This window comes from Branchiostoma lanceolatum, chromosome 8, assembly GCF_035083965.1.
Source record: "Branchiostoma lanceolatum isolate klBraLanc5 chromosome 8, klBraLanc5.hap2, whole genome shotgun sequence".
Taxonomy (NCBI): domain Eukaryota; kingdom Metazoa; phylum Chordata; class Leptocardii; order Amphioxiformes; family Branchiostomatidae; genus Branchiostoma; species Branchiostoma lanceolatum.
Genome location: NC_089729.1, coordinates 19081577 through 19107114, shown reverse-complemented (window position 1 = coordinate 19107114; position 25538 = coordinate 19081577). Strand labels below are relative to the sequence as shown.

General features: G+C 40.5%; 1 protein-coding gene across 1 annotated transcript; it reads right to left on the bottom strand.

Moving 5' to 3' along the window:
- Positions 1-979: 979 nt before the first annotated feature.
- LOC136439552 (uncharacterized) lies at positions 980-24816 on the bottom strand. The gene is made up of 15 exons (XM_066434971.1): positions 24747-24816; positions 24135-24341; positions 23255-23386; positions 22063-22173; positions 21062-21275; positions 19133-19287; positions 18233-18451; positions 17233-17436; positions 6780-6898; positions 6315-6359; positions 5478-5587; positions 4673-4854; positions 3494-3832; positions 2895-3027; positions 980-2067 (listed from the first exon to the last, which is right to left on the bottom strand). The coding sequence occupies exons 1-15, from the start codon at positions 24814-24816 to the stop codon at positions 1665-1667; spliced, it is 2643 nt and encodes an 880-aa protein (XP_066291068.1). The 3' UTR covers positions 980-1664.
- Positions 24817-25538: the final 722 nt, after the last annotated feature.

Below are 25538 nucleotides of genomic sequence, written 5' to 3'. Positions count from 1 at the left end.
AAAGGTTCAATATGTGGTTAACAGTTCGCTGTTCGAACCATCGACTTCGTGTGTATGTCATTGAATACCGAACAAATGAGGACAGTGTTTGATCCTGTACGCTTGAGTTTTATTACTTTGTCATTTAATGTTACCAAAAGCTGGCTGCGCCTATAAAGTCTTGTAGCTTGGGCTAATTTCTTGAGTATATATAGAAGTGATTCAGTGCCAAAGTAGCAGACTGTCGAACCTTATTAGCATACTATTATAGATACATGAATATATACTATATGATGTCCTAAGTAACTTAATGGTTGCACTTCCTTAGTATCATTTTTGCATATGACATGACGTGACATGATATGACATAACATAACATGACTTTTCTTAACATTACATTATATGACATGACAATAACATAGCATAGCATAATACTTCGGGCCACCTCCGGCGTCTTATGTAAATATGTTCCATATGTTTGACTATTGTCGATGGCTGATTGTGGTACTTGCTCTTTCTTTTAAAGAAAAGTTACTTATACAAATATCTAAAAGAATGGTAAAGGTGTTGGAAAAGAAAATGTAATATGAAGACATAGAACGTGGAAAACTTTGTGATGAGACTAAAAAAAAAATCCATTATATGTCAGTCCACACGATATCAATAATTTTAGAAACCAAGACTGGATATTTTGGTTATCTTGCGTTACATCAGATCAAACTACAGCCAATCAAAGACTAGTGACTATTGTTACCTATGTCTTATCCATTGACATTTCAAAGTCTCCGGTATTGAAAAATGTTATCACTACTACAAGTGTAGGTCAAGATCCATAACAAGAAGAATAGATTGAAAAGCGGATATTCTAGAATTTCGTTGCTTGGCGAGAAACACACAGAGCTGGAAATGCGTATTAAGTAATGCACACCTCATCGGTGTTCTAAGTTGCCCATATCTAGGAAGTTAGTACAAGGTTGCCACAGGCGGTCACGTGCTGGCCTTGCGTTCTCTTACCGTTATTTTCATTCTTATATTATCGCTTTTTAATGGCCAATCATCATCGCTCTACTTTCTTCTTAATCAACCCACGATTATGGTGTATTTTTGCATAGCCAATAGAAATAGAGGCTTGTAATTGGTTCATAGAGCCTAGTTGACTAAATAAAGATATGAATAGTGCACCATTGCAATAAATAATTGTCATTGACATAAATTTAGCAATTATGACGTGAAGAGCAAATTATGCATTTTTAAGGAAACTCTATTGTTCAAGAGTGTCAGCTTTTCGGGTTAATCTTCAAACAGATCTTCCGGTTGACAAGACAGTATCCATGGGCCGAAACATTATCCATGGCTAACCAAAGTTCTCCCTGGATACTGTTTAGGCCCATGGAGGCTCTCTTGCCAACTAAGACATCTGCTTATAGATTATTTCGGGTAAAGCCCCTCTAACTGGACCAGCAAAACGTTGGCAACCTCGCTGCGACCGAGCGATTTGACACCGCGCTAAACGGATATCATCGATAAAGAAATAATCTTCAATTACGCTTTGTGTGATTTGTTGTCTTTACGTGTACGTTTTTCATGGTTTTCCCATTGCAAAATCAAGGCTAACTAAAATTCAATCTAGGACGCATCGAGGTCGCGAACACGTCGCGGGGCGAGTGATCTTTAAGCGATGGTGATCAGTTGCGACTCATGAACTGAGTACAAGGAACTGCCACGGCGATGGCGATTATGTAGAGCACCAGGCACACCCTGTCTAGGACTTCAGCCAACAGAGCGTACTCTGCAACCTCTTCCTCATTGTTACCACTGGTTGCCATTGCCAGAACATCAATGGAGCGCTTTATTCTATCCAGTCTCAGCCTAACGATACTATTTAGCTCATCCAGCTTTATTCCAATGACAGCTCCGACCTCATTCTTCATTTTACGGGGTAATTTGCCTCCTGCAAATCGAACGTCTCTGTCAAACATAAAAGAGTTATTGGTGTGTCCACCGACGACCTTCCCCACACCACTGTAAGTGTAATCTGTTGTTGGCTCATTTTTCAGCTTCTCGGTCAGGTCTCCCATCAGCAGTGCCCTAAACGTACATAAAACATATTCAAGATTGCATCACATTGAGATATGGATACATATATACATCAACATTAGTACAAGTAAAAATAAAAGTGATCTCAAACTAGTTTAATTTGATACTGAGCTAACATTTGATTTTGGGCCCCCTGGTATGTAACCTAGCCTGGAATCCATCCTATTTAGCTTCCGGCCGCTACCCAAGCCAGGCTAATGTAACCTTGGTACTGCAGCAGAACTTCCATTTTTGTATATTTTGACCTGGACTGCTATGTTCTTGATTTTTCGGTGGCAAATAGCTTGTGATGTAATAAAGAACTGGTGTCGGTTTGGGCTCTCTAGCAGCTTGCTCTGGAACTGCAGTGGCGTTATTGTGAAAATCTTCTAAGGGGAATAACTGAACAAAGGATTTCCATGATATTTAGTATGCAGGTAGCTTAGACAGAGATGTACACCATGAAGTGCAAATTATGCTAATTGGGACTTAATTTGCATAACTAATGAGGAAAATCTATATTTGCAGTGTTTTCCATTATAAGACTCAAATACATGTAAAAGATGTAGTTTGTAGATGGCAAGTGGAGTATCAACAGATACCAATTATGCAAATATATTCCTAATTTGCATAATTAATGCAAAAGTGACATAATTAATCTAAGTGTTTGATCTCTTAAAATCGCGCAATGATCATGAGATCACTAGAACTGGGCTTACTAAGCTATGGGAGAGAATGAGTGAGTGAACTAAACATGGTCAGTCACTAACCAATGACTATACACACTGCACATACAGTTCTAAAGAATGGTGAATCACTAGAATATTTGCCATACAGACCTTGCTAAGTGTTTCAAGAAGATTGTCCGTGCCCATTTCGGAACAGGTCCTTTTTTGTCGTGTATGATGATGATAAAGACAGTCGTCAACATGAAGAGTGCCATCAGAGCCATGCACACAATAATCAGCATAGCTATAAAAGAAGCAAATGTAACTTGCGATGACCAAATGATATCATATAGGTCATCAGATCACAGCCAAAAGGTCAATAAAGGAAACTGGAAAGATGACAATCGCTAGCAAAATACATTCTATTGATCTACACATCGTCTAGCCTAACAACTACTGCTCTGTTTAGTCTTACTCAAAGACATGCCTATATATGGTGACCAGGCCCCCAGCTCTGTCCTGCCACTTGCTACATAATGAACAATGTAATTAAACAGCACAGAATGTCTGGTAAACCTGCACTTACTATGGTGACAACCGTTTGGACCAGTACATTGATCTTATTTGTTTGGGGAAGAAGTAGAAAAACAGAGCGAAAACTTAAACTTTTCCCTTCTGTAAAGGTAAACATAACTGATGAATCCAAATTGTAATATCCTGTGCTGTTGAATATGTAGTGAGTATAAAGATGTTTCAATAAATCACCTCACCTATGAATGGGAGGGTGTTTGACACAGGGAGAAATCCTGTTATGACCACGAGCGACACCACCATAGCCAGCAACACGGTGACTCCGAATCCAATCCTATCGCCCTTGTCTATGGGAATGATGAAGGTGATGATCATAAGGACGACAAGGATGAGGCAGGGAGAGATGGTTGTGGATAAATGATAGGTGGGGTCTCGTTTGAGTGTCATAGTGAGACAGGCCGTGTTGTTGATGGCTGAGAGAGTTGCTTTTCCACTCCATTCTCCATCCTCAACATCTTCTTTGTCGTTTTGGCAAGTCAGTAAGTTCTCGTCTTCATGGCTCGTTGAGTTTGCACACACTTTTGAAGAAGAGAGAAAAGTTTATGTTATGTTCAACAGGTTTACGTTCTATGTCAACTACCTTGCAGATGGCCAACATGTAGAAAAGCCCACAAGAAACTGATAATCTACGTGCTGAAGACGCTGAAAAAAAAAGCGTCCCAAGTCTAGCGTAGCACAAACTAGGAAGCTGCATTCATGTAACGTCTTACAGTGCCAAAATGTAAAATGTTTGAATGCATTTCTTATGAAATTACTACAGATTCAAGTGATAATTTGATAATCAAATCCCGACAATTTCTGTCAACTGTCAATTGCAGTGATCCCCCCCCACACACACACACAATCGTTATTTACCTATTTGTTACCGTGATGAGGTAAGAAAAACTAAATAAATTGCGATATGGTATTGAGGTTAAGTGTTCGAATACTACTCCTTTATAGCTAACTATTGTTGCCACTTGGACTCTGGTGGGGACATAATTGACTCGGTAGCGATAACAGGGAGAGAAAGCAGGCTATTTATAAGTTATTCGCATTTTTCGTACAACAAGTTTTTAGAGCCTCGACGCTACAGACTGTTTGATTATATGTTCAAATGCGACAACCCCCACAATGCAAAAAAAATCTAAACGACTGCTTTGTCATTAGAACAAGATCGAAAGTAATGATTAACCCCACTCGATTATAACACTATGTCAAAAACGAATACTAGCCCTTATTGTATTGTATTAGTAATCAGGGTATTACGTTTTATTCTATATATCTATTGTGTGTTATGTTTAAGATTTGCTGCCATACTTTGTACCGTGCACAATTGTCGTGCAATAAAGTTATTCTGTACGTAAACAAAGCTGTACCGATTTTATACTCTCTCTTTGCCTTCCAGCACACATCGCACGTCATGTTGTCCTGAGGGAAGAGGAAGGGGTCCAGGTCACACATGGTCCTAGCCAGTGATTCTACAGTCCAGGTGACTTGACCAGTTTCATCGACATCTACCTCTGAACTCGGGAAGCCACCGCTGTATCTTGCGTCAGCGCTTGAAAGAAATAATAAACAACACAGAATTATTCTTAAACTAATCAGACCAGTTAGCTTAACATTAAAAAAAACAAATTAGAAGCGGCCTTGCAGCGAGAAAAAAAGAAGAAGTCAGCTGATTTAGGGGACAGACGGTCACCAAAACGTCCGATGTCATGTTATGTCTTGGTTAAGAGTAAAATAAAACTTATTTCCGTATGGAGATTATCTTCTTCTTTTAGATGGATGTTTTTTGCGAAATATTGTAGATGTGAGTGTTCAGAAAAGGGTACTCGTGCTTAGATTGAAGAATGAACGTCGTGGCATCGAAACGAACAAAGCATCAGTTTTACTGCTTCTGAGTTTGTGCCATGAACCATCAGGTGAAATTAAGTACCTTGCTTTGGCCGGGGATATCCCTCTGGTATCAAGGATAAATTGAGATCCTGTGTTTGAGGTGAGCCGTACCTAGTACGTACGTTGTTAAATCCACTACACATATCGAAATGAGTGGAAATTTTATTGTAACCTTAGTCGGCATTAGCCAGTTCTTATCAAGGCTACCCCCTGATATTGGCCGATGGCTAGTTGGTTAAATTTTTTTGCATATCAACAGAACCAATGAATGAATAAATGAATTACTTTCCCTGTAGCGCCAACGTTGGTTTCCAGACTAGATCGTCGCGGATATGGAAATGATGTAAATGTCCATAATCTGAAGGATCCCAGGACAGTCTCTCGTCTATCCAGACCTGTACAGTACAGAAATAACTAGCTATGTCATAACCGGTAAAATTTCAAAGCACGCATAACTATGCATATGTACACACGAATGTGTTGATTAAAAATGCTGGCCACTGGGCAAAAGTATCTCCCTCTTTTAGTACTAATAGTAAATGCCTTCAGCAAATGGCTATAGAATTGCCTTGTGCTTCAATAATATGATCCTATGTAGAACAGCAATCTGGCGCCAATTTTTGTTTGACGTGATTGTTAGCCATTTTCTAGCTTCTTTCGGTAAGCACTGCACAACAGGAGGTTTCAAAGGCAACTAAAACAATACTAAGGCCAAGAAATGGAAATTTTAAAAATGCTGAAATCTTTATGGTAGTGACATCTACTAACATTGTTTAGCACATTTGCGAGATAACTTCATACTGTTAGGATTCTAAAACCGCGCAAAATCGATACGAAACCCTTAGTTTCACGGGCCTACAAAAGCTCGATTTTTAGTGAGTTCTCACATCAAAACAACGTCGTATTTTTGCATCATAAACGTTGCTGTGATAGTGTTTTTTGAACTTATCATTTATAGAAATGACTAAATAAATAGAATGTCAAAGTCCGATCTTATCATGTATAGAAATGACTAGATAAGTAGAATTTCAAAATCCGATTTTTCGGACCCTAACATTGCTTGGGTTTCCTTTAAGATAAATTAAAGGGATGTACTACAGTGAAAGGAATGATATAACTTACGTATTCAGCTTTGAAGGATGTTACGATCTGTTCTTCCTTCTCATCCTGAAATGTGATGTTACCCAGATTAGCACTCTGGAGGACGGAATACTTACACATTGGCAAATACAATTTCCACGAGATGGACATATGATATTCAAAACCCTTTTACTATCTGAACGTTTATTTGAATGCAAATGATGAAACAATATTTCTGGATCCATGGTCAAAATGCTTTCACCGTGTAATAACGTTATATATAAGTTGAACCTTTATGCACTGTTATAATTGTACTGTTACAAGAAAGTATGTTTTCCACTGTTGTATATGCAGGGTTGACAACATTTCATTATGTATTCACTAGGTATTGTATAAAGATTTTTCTCGGGAAGCAAACTTTGAAATATCATAATACTCAACTGGAAACGTATGCGCCCACACGATTTAAACGTGTCATAATGCATATTTGTTGTGTTTCGCACTTACCAAATTGATGATGTCAACAACATATGCCCTCACTTCCAAGTTTTCTGTCGGGGACACTTCCTTGTTGTAGATATGAGAGCTCAGAATAAGATCATGTTGTAGATGCCATATATAATCCCCTGTAACAGAAATAGATCCTGTTTCTGATTTCCTGGTAAATCATCATCATCATTACTTGCACAAGGAGCATATACATTCTAAACATTCATTCTATAAAATGACTTACGCCAAAAATTGTTACTCAAGAAACTGGATAAAATCTTGAAACAGACGTTTCAGACAGCATCCGCTGTCTTTCGTCAGTGGCTAAGGATAGAACTGCAAAACCATTCAATAAAAGACAAAGTTTTATGCTAATAGTTAAGTTAGCTGCTGGTTTTCCAGTCCTATCTTTATTCACCGACAAAAGACAGCGGATGCTGTCTGAAACGCCTGTTTCAAGATTTTATCCAGTTGCTTGAGTAACTATTTTTGGCGAATATAATACCTGAATGTCTAACCTTCATCAACGCTTAAAATGACTTAGTTCAAGTTTGCTACCTATGATGTCTTTTCCATTGTAATCTGTATAATCTGTCATGTGATCTTTGGTTTATCTTTGCATCAGGTCTTCAATTCTTTAGACTGAAAGATTAGCTAATTTATGTCAAATTTATATTGGAGTTTTCGTGGACTCGACGTAGATACTTGATATACAAGCTTTAGTGACGTAAAATAAGTATGTGTTTTTCGAAAGGTATTCTGCAACCCCAAACACACACAAAAATAAATACAAGAATTTCATCGTAATATCTAATTTAGGAGTATATATTTTGGTTTACTTACCGATAACACAAAAGTATCTATTTACATACTTCACGGATTGCCTTCCCATGAATAATAACTAAATGTGGAAAGAAAATACCAGTTCTTGTCGGATCACAGTGTTAGTGATCCTCCCCTCCCCTTATCAATCCCAGATGTTCCCCCTTTCCCCTTCATTCGTAGCTCACCACCCCTGGCGGTTGGACGTGTTAACTTTGGCTCCTCATCAGTTTGACCGCCCTTGTTGAGTTTACTTCGACCTATCTTGGATTACTCTTATGCCTACGAGTCGTGGATCTCCTACATTTAGCTGTCTACCAGTCATGGACTAATGTTGCTGAACACTTCGGTTTTTTGGCTTTCACTGACACATGGTCCTCCAGCTCTCCGATCGGTGAACCTTCGGCGTCCCTTCAACGTTCACCTCTTTGCTTCAACCTCCCGGAACCCTGCCGTTTCAACCAGAAGAAGAACTATGAGTTCTACATTTGACTGCCTCTGCTGTACGACTCAAACTGCCTTGATGAGGAAGGTTGCTGTCACGACTATCGGCTGGTTCCTGCTGTATCCACGACCACCCATCCTCGTTCACCAGGACCCTTCCGCTCCACGTTACATCGCTCGCAGAAAGGGCCCTGGTAACACGGGATGGCATCCATGGTTATTACGATATCGCCACCGAAACAGCTTCAGCCAATCAGGGGGGTTAAAATCCGTTTGCTTCCTCTCATCGGAAGCAAGCGCGCAAAGAACGCTGGGAAGCTATCAACCAATCAGGTTACGTGTTACTGCTAGCTCATTAATTATTCATGAGCTACAACTGCCGTTTGTCCCAAATAAGGGTTAGCTCATTAACTATTCATGAGCTACAACTGCCGTTTGTCCCAAATAAGGGTTAGCTCATTAATTATTCATCAGCAAGTCTCGTCGACCTGCAATAACCATGGATGCCATCCCGTGTTACCAGGGCCCTTTCTGCGAGCGATGTAACGTGGAGCGGAAGGGTCCTGGTGAACGAGGATGCGACCACCATCCCACATTCCAGTCATGAACTTCAGACGGTCGCAGTTATTGACGATGTACCCTTTCTTTTCCAGCTAAGTACTGAAACCCCTCTGTTTTGACCATCCTTAGATGATCGCATGGAGCTCGAACGTTACTTAGTTTTAACCCTGTCCTTTCCTTCCGTTACATATTTGGCAAGGTTCTCGTTACATTATCAGATAAGATCAGATACACCGAGCCCCATGCTGAACCCCATGCTGATCTCCCTTCCGCCCATTGCTGTGTTGTTAGCCATCTGGACCACCCTTACAAGCGGATTAAGGTAGTTTGTGTATTTAGACAGGCAGGAGCATATCTTGACCTGCCTTTCTTATCTTTTTGTTACAGGTCTTTAACTCCTACATCCTAGTCTACATCTTGAAAAGAATTATATGCCATTACCTTCTCACACTAGTACTCCGGACTTGTGCAGGAGTCAGCCATGACTGCTGGCCACACTGGTTGGAGAACTGTTAACTAGTTTTTTAATGAACCTCCTTCAGTCCTCTTTTTCTTCCCGACAACATATTTGGCAGGTTGTGTTACGCTGGGCACCAGCGCGACCGCCGCCTGATACATGCCCATCTTGGGTAAGGGGAAAACCCTGTATAGGTACCCGTACCCGTATAGGTACCCGTATAGGTATACCGGTATACCCCATTTGGGGCCCAGCAAGCCAGGAAGCACACGCTATGACCAAGGAGGTTATATTACCTCCTTGCTATGACCAAGGAGCGCCATATGGGTCTCCACATTGATATAAGACACAAACAGTTGACTATACTCAGTCGGAAAATAGCTGAACAATCATATTGTACGATCTTTTGATTTCTATGAAGGACGGAGTTTTGGAAAATACGGAATTTGCGAAGTTCGTACGGATCGCCTGTCAGAACGTGCGAGCACCGATCTCAGAAAACTTTCAACTAAACCCGTTCTGAAAAGAAATAGAAAAAACACTCAAACTATCAAACTTTCCGCTTTTCATTATCTTCAGATGCAATACAGTACTCATGATCTGTTTGGCTGGAGCTGCCAGTAAACCTGCGTAAAACCAACAAACAAACAAACAAGGAGGTTAAACAGGAAACGCCGTTCTCGATGCACAGAAGATCCGCCATATGAGATCATATGACACACGTGCGAACAAGCCGCTTAGACGGAAAGTAGCCACTTATTGCGACACAAACATTACGGCCATTCGGCGTGATTTGTTTGAATATGCCGTGTTCGGTCTCTGTCTTTAGCGTGAGGCCGTTACCACAGAGATTTTCGGACACAAGCTTGAAGGCAAATATCTATATGCTCAGCAGCATGTTTCTAGATGGTGTATTTTCGCACAATAAAATATTAAAAGGCATGCACACCTAATAGCGTGTTTCCTGGCTTGTTGGGGCCCCAAATGGGGTATACCGGTATACCTATACGGGTACCTATACGGGTACCTATACAGGGTTTTCCCCTTACCCGCCCATCTTGGTCCGTTCTCTTGGAAGTTTGTTTTACTTTTAAAATTCCCCACCGTTGCGCTTTCCTAGGACACATCCATACGAATTGAGGAAGATTGCAATTATATACCGTGAATGTAATCACCTTTTCAGCAGGATTTTGCACCTCTAAAGTCTTTCTAAACAGACCCCCTGCTTAGCCTCTCAGGATACACATGTACTGTCAAGTAATTAACACAAGCTGCTGCTGTGCCGATCACCAGCCGGGCTACTCTTTCAAGAATGATCAAGATTGTCTGTTATTAGGACAGGCCTTGTGCAGTATATCTTTTGAATTATCCTCTTTTCCCTTACAGGTTGTTGGTAACATCCATGTACAGCAACAGATATTGAACCGTATTGTTCGAATGTATGAGTGTTTGACACTATGCACGCACTATGCAGTGTGTGGGTCATCCCTTTCTCCGACAGGCGAGCACAGAAAGGAGCCTTACTAAACGTGACCTGAGTGACTGACCTGACTGTGAGGAATTCCCCGGGAGGACAGTGTTTGACCAACGTGGACGTGATCTCAGGAGTTACAGGCCTGACTGGAGTGCCCGCGTTATGGACCTAAGAACGTCGACTCATCGTCGTTTATATAGAGAACTATCATCGGACTAACATCGGACTCCGCACTGCTATGACTTACGATCAGGCTCAAGGCGTGGGACACTACCCTGACACTGGATGCACGTAACAACATTGCTACCGAACTGAATTCGATCCATCCTTGGACTTACGTCTTAGAAACAGTCACCCGAACACTATTGAGGCATTAGAACTGTCACCGTTTAATTACTATATCTCATGTGTCAAAAAGCTTTCTTGTAACTTATCTTGACGAGATTAGGCTGCTTAATTAACTTTTATTGTCTTGAGTTGACAGTGAATCCACAGTGTTCTTAGCTGAGATGTTGACTATACCTGCTTATGCCCTACCCTACCCTACGCTACCCTACCCTTCCCTGTCCCCTTACCCCTCCCTCCTTCTGTGAACCTTAACCTGTCCACCTGACTTGACAATTAACAACTACCACTTGGCTGTGACTGTTGACTTTCACCTTGTGTTGACTTGTAACCTTTCCCCGACCTGTTGTGTGTTGACTGGACGATGCCTCGACAATACCCCCTCCAGCTGCTGTGTGATCAGCTGTGAGAGTCACCTCTACTTGGTGGTACGGAACCTGCGGTCACGTTACGTGCGGCTGCAATGGTTACCGATACACTGTAGAGCGCCTCTACTTGGTGGTACGGAACCTGCGGTCACGTTACGTGCGGCTGCAATGGTTACCGATACACTGTAGGGCGGTGTGCTTGTAACGTTGCGTATCCTTGGTAGGTACGGGACCAGCGGTCACACTCCGTGCGGCTGGGATGGTCACCGATACGCCGTAGGAACAGTGCGCTCGATTACGATTACGTTGGAACCTTCGGTAGGTACGGAACCAGCGGTCACACTCTGTGCGGCTGGGGTGGTTACCGATACGCCGTAGGAACAGTGTGCCCGATTACGATTACGTTGCGAAACCTCGGTGGTACGGAACCAGCGGTCATAACCGTGTGGCTGGGATGGTTACCGATACACTGTAGGACGGTGTGCTCGATTACACTGTTACGGTGGGTACGCTCGGTGGTACCCCCTGCACCGCCTGCCTGCTGGGCGGTATAGAAATATGGTTTGGGAGGTGGCTCGCATCCCCTCCCTGTAAAACGTCTGCCAGCTACGGTGTGACCTTGACCGTTCTATCCTTTTTTGTTCGTAACGGTGTCGCGACTATCCTACTTGTATTGTATTATCTGTGAGTAGACAAGAAGTGGAGTTCTCTTCGGAACTTGTGAAGAAGAGAAATACCAGTTCTTGTCGGATCACAGTGTTAGTGATCCTCCCCTCCCCTTATCAATCCCAGATGTTCCCCCTTTCCCCTTCATTCGTCGTTCACCACCCCTGGCGGTTGGACGTGTTAACCCCCACCCCCCCACCCTCGGTCAACAGACTGACTGTCTTTAGCTTCTTAGATAATATACTGGAGTTGCCTTGTGAGGAATATACTTAGTCTAACGTTGAAGTTATTCCTCGGTACTGTACTAGTACTTCTGTATTGCCAGTGGTTGGCCGTACTTGGGCTGTAAGTGTAACTTTACCTTGTTAAAATCACTGTACCTATTGTATTGTAGATCTCCTTATCAGAGCACTTGCGTTCTTAATTATACCTCTCTCATTTGTGATACACAGTTTTACCAGAGTGAGTAAACACTCTTAAGAGTCATTGCACGAGAAAACCAGGCAAAACCAGGCAGAGGTGGGAAGATGGGGGTCGGCCAAATCGGCTCAAACTTTGTATGTGTGATAGGTATGTGGAACTATGAACAGCCATATAATTTAAACCCTCCAGCTATTTTTCGTTATGGCGTTATGGGACCCCCCTCTGAGACCCTCAAAAATCCAACAATTTATGGCTGAAAATTACTGAAATTGCAATGGCTACCCTGACAATTCTGATTAAGATACGATTATGAATTTTATATTTCCATATAGCATGGGTTTCCTAGTTTTACCTGCCAAAAGATGAAGGTGAAGCATTGAAATTAAGAGGGTGTACTAGGGGGTTACCAGAACCAATGAAAGCAGAATTTTCATCTCTTTGAATTTTAGTCATTTTTAAGGGGCATTATCTGCCCTGGGCAGTGGCTTTGGAGAATGATTTTACTGTTGCTGGAGAGAGGAACATCTACTGATTCAAAAACAAGCGTCGTAAATTTGGGACCTTCATAACGCGAGCCGTGAATGGGGGCTCTTTATGGGGATTTTTCGGGTTCGGGGCTATAATAAATCAGGTTGTGACGTCTCACTACGGGGTAAGTTATGGCCATTTTTTCTGCCACTGCGTGAAAAACCATGCATTATTGTCATAGAATACTAGCACAAATCAGAAATGTTGATTTGGGCTCTACATGGGGGATATGAGGATACTTAAAAAGTAAATTAAGCTTGTTTCACACATTTTATAGTTGCTCTCTAAGAATTAGTTAGTTCCTCATTAAACAATTATATGCATACATGTATTCATTCATTAGATGATAATACTTCAAATTAAAGGCTATGTATGGGGGTTATCAGAACTCCACATTTTCACTGGAACACACCCGTGCACATGGGTGCAGAGCTACATATACTTTATTTGGACAATAAAGAATTAGACTATAACAAATGTCAAGAACAATTTTAGATTTCAGCTAAATGTATATAATTTTGATGGTCAATCAGGATCAGTACAGGTATCATACTGAATTCAACAAACTGCAGTTCATAGATTGTCAAACTTACAAAGTGTTCTCAGAAACGAAGCCCATTACTGTAGCATGTAATGTAATTTTCATTCCCAGGGTTACACACACCATATCAAAATTTTGATACTACATGTATCTACAAAATGCATGCAATTCCTAGAATTATATCATAGGACCATTGAAACAGTCATAAGCGTTGAACAGATGAATACCATTATGCAACAATTGACGTCCAAGATCATGCACATAAACTTGTTCTTCACTCAGTCTGACTCTCAAGAAGGTGATTAAGGAGGATATTGGTTTACAGGATGATGATTCATGACAGGGACTTGTAAAGAAATTTGTGTCACCTCACAGAGGATGAAATGAATGGGATAATACAAAAATATCAACTATTGCCATCATCTATCATTGTGAGAAACGAACATCTGCAAACACGCCAAATGTGAAGGGCTGAATGCCTTGAAGCTGATAGGAGTGACGTATCGCAATTTCCACGTACTTGCCACTTGCCAGTAACACGACCAGTATCCGGGAAAGCCTCCTACATCTGCCAAGTGGAAACCATTGTGCGCATCTGTACATGTTGGGCTGTTTCTATTCATTTATTTATGTCTGTTTTCTTTATCCAGGGCAGGCGCACTCAGTGCTAAACGCACTGCTTTTCAGGCGTACAGAATAACATAAACAGACTGATAACATGACAAGGAAAGAACATGAACAAATGAACAAAAAGTAACCAGAATAATAATATATACACAACTGAGCGTCAAATCATACACCGTAAATCAAAGTCGATGTGGCAGGCCGTGTCTGGAGGTCAGAAGTACTGCTCTACTAGCTTTTTAAAAGTTAGGCCCGACGTGGCCACTCTAACTGTAGCCGGCAAATCATTCCAGGCAAATGTATCCCTGTACGCAAATTTTCTTCGGCCGGATTCTAGTCTGACATTTGGAAGTTGCAATGATAAGTTTGAATTATGTCTTGTTCCATAGATGTTAGATGTTCTGTCAAATATTTGTAGGTATTCTGGCACTTGTTGGTGAATAGATTTAAAGACGGTTTGAAGGAGGTGCATTTGCCGGCGAGATGCAAGGGAACTCCAACCTAATACAGACAACTGTACATTATCCACATGTGCTGTACGTGACAGACCGAGGACAATTCGTGCTGCTCGATTTTGAAGTTTCTGGACATTGTCAGAGAGAGATTATCCACAGTTGGCCCAAACAGTATTACAGCACTCAATCTTTGGAAGAACCATATATACAGTTGAACAGCATAGAAAGTGTCTTAGGTGGTAAAATGGAAGCTAAACGTCTTATCACTCCGCCTAGATGACACCGCATTGCACAGTTTGTTGACATGTATGCTCCAAGTTAGACAGGGGTCAAACCAAACACCTAGATATTTAAAACATGAAACTAGTTCCAAATACGTTCCAGAAAGAGTAAGATTTAGTTGTTCTTTATTTAGGCGCAGCCTTCGTATAGTGCCAAAAAACATAGACTTGCATTTACGGACATTTAGTGTCAGTCTGTTTGCATCTAGCCACCTCTTAATATTGCGAGGGTCAGCATTTAAAACTATGGACTTTTCTATGTTATGAAGCATTGACTTTTTGAATTCACTATTATCTGCATTACGGCAATAGTACATACAAAGAAGTTCAGTGATGCCCTTGACTTTTTTTCAATCTTTGAGATTTCACATTCCCATAACATTATGACAACCTCTAACCGCCTACAGCAAATGTATGTTTTGGTTAAACAATATTCAAAACTATTGCAGTTGTAGCATAGTACTTAACCACTTAGCTCCCAAGTACCTGGCTGCCCTGCTAGCCAATAGCCAGGTGCCTTGTATTGCATGAATTGTGTGGATTGTATCATTTAGATTTTGTAAATGTGCAAAAGAGATTGAAATTACTAGCTACAGTCATTGGCTGAGTTCTTCGAGAATGCTTGATACCAAATATTGAATGTTCTTTGAAATGGAACTATTGCAACTGAAATGTACAATCTGTTGATTTCATTATGATTCATGTACTGACCCAAATTGAGAAGTATATTATATGTATTTATTTTAAACTGTTCCCCGACATTTGTTATAGTGACTGTCTTGTTTCTTGATTTTCCATAAAGCTGCGTGTACCAGTGATATCACATATGTGGGGTCCTGATAACCCCCATACATAGCCTTTTTCACTATTGACCACTTCATAATTGCACATAATTTTTTAGTAAGTAATTTACTGATTGATGTCTTAAAAAGCAACTGTAAAATGTGCGAAACAAGCTTAATTTACTTTTTAAGTATCCTCATATCCCCCATGTAGAGCCCAAATCAACATTTCTGATTTGTGCTAGCATTTTATGACAATTATACATGGTTTTCACGTAGCGGCAGAAAAAATTGCCATAACTTACCCCGTAGTGAGACGTCACAACCTGATTTATTATAGCCCCGAACCCGAAAAATCCCCATAAAGAGCCCCATTCACGGCTCGCGTTATGAAGGTCCCAAATTTACGACGCTTGTTTTTGAATCAGTAGATGTTCCTCTCTCCAGCAACAGTAAAATCATTCTCCAAAGCCACTGCCCAGGGCAGATAATGCCCCTTAAAATGACTAAAATTCAAAGAGATGAAATTTTCTGCTTTCATTGGTTCTGGTAACCCCCTAGTACACCCTCTTAATTTCAATGCTTCACCTTGAACTTTTGTCAGGCGAAACTAGGGAACCTATGCTATATGGAAATATAAAATTCATAATCGTATCTTAATCAGAATTGTCAGGGTAGCCATTGCAATTTTAGTAATTTTCAGCCATGAATTGTTGGATTCTTGAGGGTCTAAGAGGGGGGTCCCATAACGCCATAACGAAAAATAGCTGGAGGGTTTAAATTATATGGCTGTTCATAGTTCCACATACCTATCACACATACAAAGTTTGAGCCGATTTGGCCGACCCCCATCTTCCCACCTCTGCCTGGTTTTCTCATGCAATGACTCTTAAGCTGGACAGAGCATGGATAAATCGTACCTCCCCCTTCCCGGCAGGCACCGGGGAGTTAGGGTTGGGTAGCCCGCTCGCAGCGATAGTCGGCCTCAAGTAGGCCTTAGGGCCCTGTCACACTTGTGCGTATGTTTAGGTGCGCGTGGGTTCCGCGGTAGCATTGTTGGGTTATGTGGAGTTGCAGGGAAGAAGTTGTTCTACTTGACCCACCGTTGTGCAGCCTTGTTATTGAGCCAACGAAATTGCTTTTGACTGCAGGCTTGGCCTGGACCAACGACATGTTGATGCGTGGCTCATGCGGGTTTGATTGTGCGCACAAGTGTGACAGGGGCTTTACGTAGATGACAAGAAGTCTCCAAATCTAGACCTCTAGAAGATTGGCTGATCTGCACTTGAACAGACTTCTGACATAGAAAATGTGTACTACGAGCTTACCTTCTCGTTCATCCCTTACCTACCGTTGTAACCACGTCCATTGAGGTTATAATAGACTGTAAGGAAATCCCGGATATGCCAATAACTGTAATGTCGGAATTATCCGTTCTGTTACTCTCCTGTTATATACGTGCGGTTACCAACTTTCTGTCAGTGGCATGACTGATCTGATGAGGAGCCAATAAATGTCCGACCGCCGTAACGGTGTCGCGACTATCCTACTTGTATTGTATTATCTGTGAGTAGACAAGAAGTGGAGTTCTCTTCGGAACTTGTGAAGAAGAGAAGGCGAATGTCTGTAAACGTTTATCCGACTGTATTTTGAAGCGTCCACGATGCTGTGATATATTTGAGATGAATTGAGATACTTACGTTTACACTGAGGCACTGGTGTCTCCCAGTCGGGCTCTCCGGTTGCATCATCGATAACACATCGGGCTTTGCTGGGTGGTGAGTTTTCCCCGAACTTGAATCCCACATCACAGCTGTACGTGATTCTGTCGCCAGGCCAGTAGAACTTAAGCATGGGGCTCCTTTTTCCGAAGCGGGGGTTTCCTGGATCTTTGCACCCTTTCTCTGAAAGAGCGACAAATGAAGAACATAAACTGTAAATGCATTTAAGTTTGCGTGGTTTTTATTTCGCGGTAGGGAGAAAATGGAGTGTTCGCGGTGGTTTTAAGCTCACGTTTGAATCAAAAGTAGCGCTATAGTTATAAGTAGCAGAAAGTTTTGCGGCGGTTTTAAGTTCGCGCTGAAGTTTTCACCGTGAAACCCGCGAACATTAAACCACCGTGAACATTTCTACATTTTACAGTAGTTGGTAACTGCGAGACCCCGGTTCGAGACCAGGGAAGGATATCTTAGATGGAACTGCAATGTCTTTCGGATAAGATGTAAACATTATTTGGGGTCCTGTGTTTTAGGAGGTGCCCCAAACAGTTACAACGACCGCATTACTCAGGTGGTAATACAACACGGTGAATCTCAAAGATCCGTTTTGCGTTTATAACATGTTACTAATCTTTATGAAATTCATAGACATTCGCTAGCAAACTACATTATATACCCAAAACATATATTTGGTCAACGCATCTTCATAATGATAGAATATTGATATTTTAGATATTGATAAAGCTGATATAGTTGAGAAATGAATTTATGCCCTGGCTTGTTTTCTCAACTAGGTGCTCGGTGTGCAAACTTTCATTATAAATTCCCCTCATTACACATGTTTTGAATTTAGCAATCCTGGGACATTTAACGTTTCTTTCAGTCTGCGATGAGATATACCTAGCATGCAGAAACACAAACGGCAAAACAAACAAGCATTTTAAAAAGAGCTTCAACAGAGAAGATAGACTAGCTGACTTACGGTTGCAGGGAATGACGTCACAGAACTGGAGTCCAATCGGTGTAAAGCACCATGGTCTGGAGTGGCCATCAGGGTTACGACATTTATTGTCCTCAAGGTTTGCCCAGGGGTACACCTCTTTGTAGTAGTGATCATTGTCCCATCGCTGACAGCCCACCCCAGCTAGAGGACCTCTGGCCTGGTCCCCTCTGTAGTTCGCACCATTTCCATCAAAGCATTCTAGTGTACGAGCAAAACAGGAAAAGACTTTAAAGGTGATATTGAAAAACAACTCAGTGCCATCCCTCAACTTATGAAGTTTCAGGCCACATTTATGTAGATTAGTCATCCAGGAAGAAATAATCATTTTATTAAGTCTAAAGAAATGTTTGAGAGTTACCAACCTCTCAAAATGTCCCATCCGGCACTCTTTATTAGTGGAATTAAATTTCTGAAACGTTTGCCAAGTGGTTTACGCTTAAGTGAAGAAGTACTATTAGGTCATTTCGTTTACATACCAATGCGTTGGAGCCCAAAATTTTCATTTCTGGTAAAAAAAAAGGCCAATCATCGGAAATAACTTATTTTGAAGTCATATGCATGTTTGACACAAAACATTAATAGACATCTAAAATTGTGGGCTCATGTCCAAAGCATTCCTTTATATTTACGTTTACAGAACATATATATATATATATATATATATATATATATATATATATATATATATATATATATATAAAGACACGATTTTATCTAATTATTATAGTATAACCAGATTGACAAGAGGACGAGAAGAATAATGAGCTACAACTAAACAATATATTTCTACAAAGATATGTGCCCTTGGTATCAAAAGTGAAACATGTTGTAGAGGTGAGCATTTGCTGATTGCCATAGTTACCTTAAAAGTAGACTTACCGCCGTCCTTAGTCGTTGAGGCCATGATGTTGTTACAGTTTTTGTTAGGGAAAATTGTGCAGCTGGGGAACGCTGACCAAGAAGACTCTTTACTGCAGGAGTACGTCACTTCTTCACACCACGACCGACAGGGCAGAAGTTGTGTGAGGTTTGGACTGTACAAAACAGCAGATGACGACAAAGCATATCATTTATATTAATTTTACACCATTACTAAGAAGCCAAATCCATGTAATTATTAGACTAGTGCTACCTTATCATTGTATTTATTTATTTGTGAACTGTAACGTACTCTGTTATGACCTGAACTGAACCCAGTGGGTATAGGTGTACAATGAAGGTCTTCATATTTTTCATTCATAGATTACAATCATGAAGACGTCCCTAATAATTGCAATATGTATTCAATTTCAAGTTATTCTCATCTAATTGTAAAACTAGAGTTCCACGACCTCATACCTTCGCCAAATGATTTTAACCATTGTGACTGACGTATTAGGAGTGTTTCTCATCAATCATAAATCATACCAGTTGATTGTCTTAAAATATGACATGTCCAAAGTATGAGCTTAACAAAGTATGAAGAAGGTGATGCTAATATTGATCATCAATTATGCAAATGAGGCCCTTATCAGCATAATTTGATTCAACGATGTTCACATTCACATAAATTCCAGATGCCACAAAAAAAAGTATTAAATGCATGAAATTTCCGTCATTTACCAGTATGGAATTATAGTAGTTTCTCATTTAAGTATGCAAATTAGGCCCACATTTGCATATTTTCTATCTTCAACAATCCTCTCTTCCTCAGTTACAATTTGAATAGTCATATCATGGCACAAAGCAGATTTTTAAAGTTGCCTCATTAATTATGCAAATTAGAATCTGATTTGCATAATTATCGGCCAATCATTCTAAGCATCACACAAGCTATCGACATACCAAAAATCATGACGATCCATCAAGGCCATCTTGAGTTATAGTATTTTCTCATTAATTATGCAAATGAGGTCTTCATCTACATAGTTCATATCAATTAATATTTCTCTCTTCCTCACTTACATATGTCACATGTTTCAGAGTCCTATCATGGAATTTGGCGAATGTATAAACTTTCCTCATTAATTATGCAAATTAGATACTGATTTGCATAAAAAGTATCTAATCATGTTCATCATCACTCAAGCTATCTACTTACCAAAATTCATTGCCATCCATCAATCCCTTCTTGAGTTATTCCCTTTCAAAGTCAGATGCAAAACCTGCTCCTGCAGTTCCAAAAATGCCGCTAGGGGGCCCAAACCCATAACACTTACTCTCTGTCCAAAGAGCTATCTACTACTCAAAAATCAGTTCCATAGTATGTCCATAACACGAGATATCAGAACAGGAAGTTCCGCTGCAGTACCATAACAAGCCGCTAGGGGACCCAAAATCTAATCATTTTCTAGTCTCATCAAGACCTACCCACCTACCAAATATCAAGACAATCCATCCAAGCCTTCTCGAGTTATGCTGTACATTACATACATACACACATACATACATACAAACGCTACCCTCTGCATAACCTTCTCGGCGAAGGTAAAAACCCGCTAAGTTCTGTAGCCTTTGAAATACATCAAAGTGGAGATATATAATTTATATCAATATAGTACCTTCTCTAACTGATGAGAAAGTTCCCTTTATAATCTTTAATCGCTTCTCATTTGCTGGTTGTTCCTTAAGCATTCAATATTTTAATTTCCACTATCAAGATTAGCCAATCAGAGGATCTCGGAGTACCCGGTTCTAAATTGATTACTCAGCAAAAACGATTTTCAGCACATTATAGCACCTTGGCTGCGGTGCCATCGTCCTGCATTTTTGCAACTCCTAGAAAAATACATTACTCATATGTTAAGATGGAAAATTGTAATAATGTACCTGGACTCGCATCGCGGTACAATAACGGCGCAGACTATGTCTCTCACACGGGGATGACACTCGGAGTGTGCGAGGGTGCTGAGGTCGTCGAATCTTGCTGAGTTGATGACCTGGTCTACCGTAGTGTGCGTGAAGTTGAGGGGATTGGGGAGTGTCATTTGTTGGTACTCTAGGTGCTGACAAATCGCCAAAGATGTTGGAATATCTTGACAAGCTAGAATGATATTCATAAATATAAAGATTAAAGTTCTGCTGCCCAGTCATGATTAAAAAGCAAGGACGAGATGTAAATATATATATATATATATATATATATATGTCACCCTTTTATAGTAGCAAGCACTCTGTACGCACCGAACGAACTGTCCTAATGCTGCACTTAGCGTACATACATAGTGACCATACAAGATAGCTTCTAAATATCTTTCTTACGTTGCTTTCTATCACAGACATCAGGGCCGTTAGGTCGTCTCCTCTTTTCATGATCTGTATCACTTAGTACGTACAAATATATAAAGTCTTGTGCTTTGTAAACGGCTTTATGTGCCTAGTAAGTGTACTTCTTAAGTATACATTATACTGTCCAATCAGCCCTTCGGCTATTTGTGTATGTCTTACGCTTCGGTCCCAATAGGAAAAAGGGCCCCGCCGGGTAGTTTTCGAGCCTTTTTTGGCACTTTCGTGGGGCATGACCTCTACGTGGTATGGTGGGACACACTGCGGCTGCCGGGCTATTTTGGAACCGGCCGGGATCCCGAATGAAGTTAAGTCAGACTTAAATTGAACGCGGGACCCGGTAACACGTAGTGGCCGTGAGCTAATCGAGCGAGCACCGGGAGGTGTACCCCCGATACCCGGCAGTCCACCGGGACAAATTTGTGACTCAGGGGCCCGGCCGGGACAACACCCCCGACGGGAACCAGCACAACTTAGGACCAAAGCATTACACAGCTTAGATAAATCAAAATAAATAAAATCAAACTGTAAGGTTGGGTACTCACAACAGGTTTCTGCACCCTCATCACTGCCGTCTTTGCAATCGATATTTCCGTCGCACCGTTTCCGAGCTTGTATGTAGGTCCTGTTGTCGGCACACCGATAAGTGCCGAATTCTGAAAAATCAAATACGTCAACAGTTGTGCTTAACTTTGAACAACATTTTACTTACTAAAAGTTTCTATTACGAGTTTGCATGTGCAATGTAAATAATCAAACAGCTAAAAAAACAGCTAAAAAACGTTACAGGATAAGATCTTAGGGTATAAAAGTGGTATAAACGGTAGTTATCACTTGTACATAACAACACATGTCACAAATCGTTTATTTACCACTGGAATTCTTTAGGGGAGTAGGTGCAATATAAAAATTATACTAGTAACCTTATTGCAATGAATAATGACAAATTGCTGCAATACCCCGGTGGTTGATGATGGGATGTTCATAATTGTGAAATAATATGTTGAATTGGGAATCATAAGTTATAAACCATACAAAAAAAGCATGTCCATATTAATAGAATATCATCATAATAAGGTTAAAACCGAACACAAGCCTCCAGTCCTATTGGTTGTCCAGCAATCATATCGTAAACATGGGTTAATCAAAAAGTGCATTGATCATCGTCCAATAATGTAAACTTCATCTATTTGAAATGTTTCTGTGATTTTGGTTTGGCTATATGAGAATATACTTTTCCCCAATGCTTACGGTAACATAACGCATCGGGGACGGTCAGTAACTATCAATGCTTAAATATCTCCATGAAAAATGGAGATATTGTTTTTGACGTGTCTGTGTGTGTGTGTGTGTGTGTGTGTGTGTGTGTGTGTGTGTGTATGTGTATGTGTGTGTTTCCGGACTATTGTTGTCAGCATACCTCAAGAACCTCTGGATGGATCAAATGATATTTGGTATGTGGGCGGGTGTTGTGAAGCCAAAATTCAAGGTGGATTTTGGTCCCCCTGGTATATGACCTTGGTACTGCAGCAGAACTTCAATTTTTGTATCTTTTAAACTGGACGTGCGATGGTCTTGATTTTTGGGTGGTAGATAGCTTGTGATGTAACAAAGAAGTGGTGTAGGTTTGGGCCCCCTAGCAGCTTGCTCTGGTTTGAGAAGATTTGTAGTCAATTTGGCCTTGTATAATCAAACTGGGTTCCATGTGGTTTCCATGGTTGGTTTAATTGTACGCACCTTCCACATCCACGGCTGTGAAGTTGGCTTGAAAGCCTTTCCTGTTCTTTGATGCGTCGGATGTAAATCTGACAGTCATGGTGCTCCCCGATGACGTCACAGGATCGGGGAGGATTTCCTCAGTCAGTATTGCTGTTGAATATGAATAGATCAGAGACATGGACCAACAGAAAGCGGTGCTATATTCTATATGCTATTTACAAGGTAAGCATGTCGTTAACAAAGGTCTTTAACAAAAAGGCCCCTGCAGTTCCTTTAAGTTAATGCTAGGGAGTACAAATTTTACCACTTCTTCTAAAACCTATTAAGCACTATCTATCAGAATCAGAAATTTGCTGTAGTACATTTGAAAGCCACCAGATGGCGCTAAATCGAGTTAAGACAGATATCTCACATGCTCAACGTTTTGCCGCTATCTACCAACAGACAAAAAAAAACACAGATCCATCCACAGCTTCTTAACCTATTGATGCTTATCAAAGTCATTTCTCTAGGAGATGCATTCGGGCGATTTTTGCAATATGTCCAGGAAATGTTAACTCTGTGAAAAACGCTTCCACAATGAAGGTGTCGCAAAAATGCACCAGTATAGCATCTTTGCATCCAAGACGACACCAGGACCTCTACACTGACCCTATCTAATCCATCTTAAGTAGAAGTGTTATGAAAAAGTACAGCTTTAGATTAGCATTGAACACTATCGGATTCAACTCATTTAAATATGTATTCTATTACTTAGTCGTTTACGGCCCTTACCCTCAGTATTTTTGTCAAAGCACATGCTTTGCAACTGTATCGGAAAGATATGAGCACTTAAAAAAAATTTACGTACATATTGCAGGCGGAGAAATGTTTACTTTTTTTAAAGTGCGTTTCTTACCTATTCGATTTGACACGTCAGTTGTGATTCCGTCATACACGTATACGAAATCATAGTCGTGTTCAACGTGGAACTCTGTGAAGGTCAGTCTGACGACTTTGGGCGGAGTGACAGTGATCTCCCATCGACAGTCGTAACCGTTCGGGTACTTGTTTGGGTAGTTTGGACTGACAAACGATCCACTGGCACCCGTTAGGCGTCCACAAACTTGTGGCATAAAAGGTAAGATGTTTATTGTTAAGATAGATCCAAGAGGGCTTTACTAACTGTAACAAGTATCAAAGTTATTGATAGCAGAACCCTGGGATATTATTATCCAAAACAAAGCGATGTAATGTTGATATCACGGCGCACCACAAACTATGAGAGACCTCCATGCAGCGTTTCGTGTCATTTTGCTTTGATATCATATCATAGGAGCCCAAAAAGGATCTCAAAATGTCAACAACCGGGATAAGAAATTATAGGTAACTTTGCCAAAAACATCGTTAACAAGCAGCCAAACATTATTTTCCTAAGCTAATACCTCTTACATAACGGCAGTGGAAATAATAAAGTTAAGTTAAGTAAAATGTAAAATGAAAAGTCACAGTACATGTAATATGTACTCACCGGTTTGGGAGAAGACGCCGTCAAATAGCAGAATGTAGGTAACCACGCCAAGTAATTGAAAGGTCAACATGATACGTACTAGTTATGGAAAATAAAACGAATAATACATCATTAGATTTTTAACAAGTATACCTGCCAATGGCTTACACTACCAAACAGAGCATGGCAAGCCAGTGTTGTCATTTATATTCTGGGTTACGTAAAGCTAACTTCTCCATGTGCAACCATACATCAATTTCTTATTTTTTGTTTCTATATTTCAAATGTTTTTTGAAGAGTAACTTGTGTTGGTCACTGACATAGCCAGGCCTCCACCTATGTGAACACCACGACAGGCAGTAGTAACAAACTGACTATGGTAGTTTATGTTAGTTGATTTTTTGGGAGGTCAAGCATGGTCTTTAACGCATCAGTTTAAAATGTTACGTATTTTCTAAAGATGTTGTATTCAAGCATTGAAGAGTAACTAATTTTTAAAGTGCCTAAGCCATGCATGGTTCTACCCTGTGATTTAGACCTTGACGACTAGATTTGAAACACAAGTTATCCTCTCAGACTATTACTTAGTAAAAATTTGTTTCGCTCTTCTTTATCTGTCTCCTTCCGTCTCTCACTCTTTTCTCAGATTTATATCAGGTTTTTTGTCAAAGAAAGCTTTTCTTTGATTTAACAATACAATGCGGCCACATTATCAGTTCGTATTGTGCTATTTACACTGAGATATCTCCTATCGTCAAGCCTTCCGTAAGTCTTCATCAACTTCCACTGGTTTGAGATTTTTTCCGGTATACT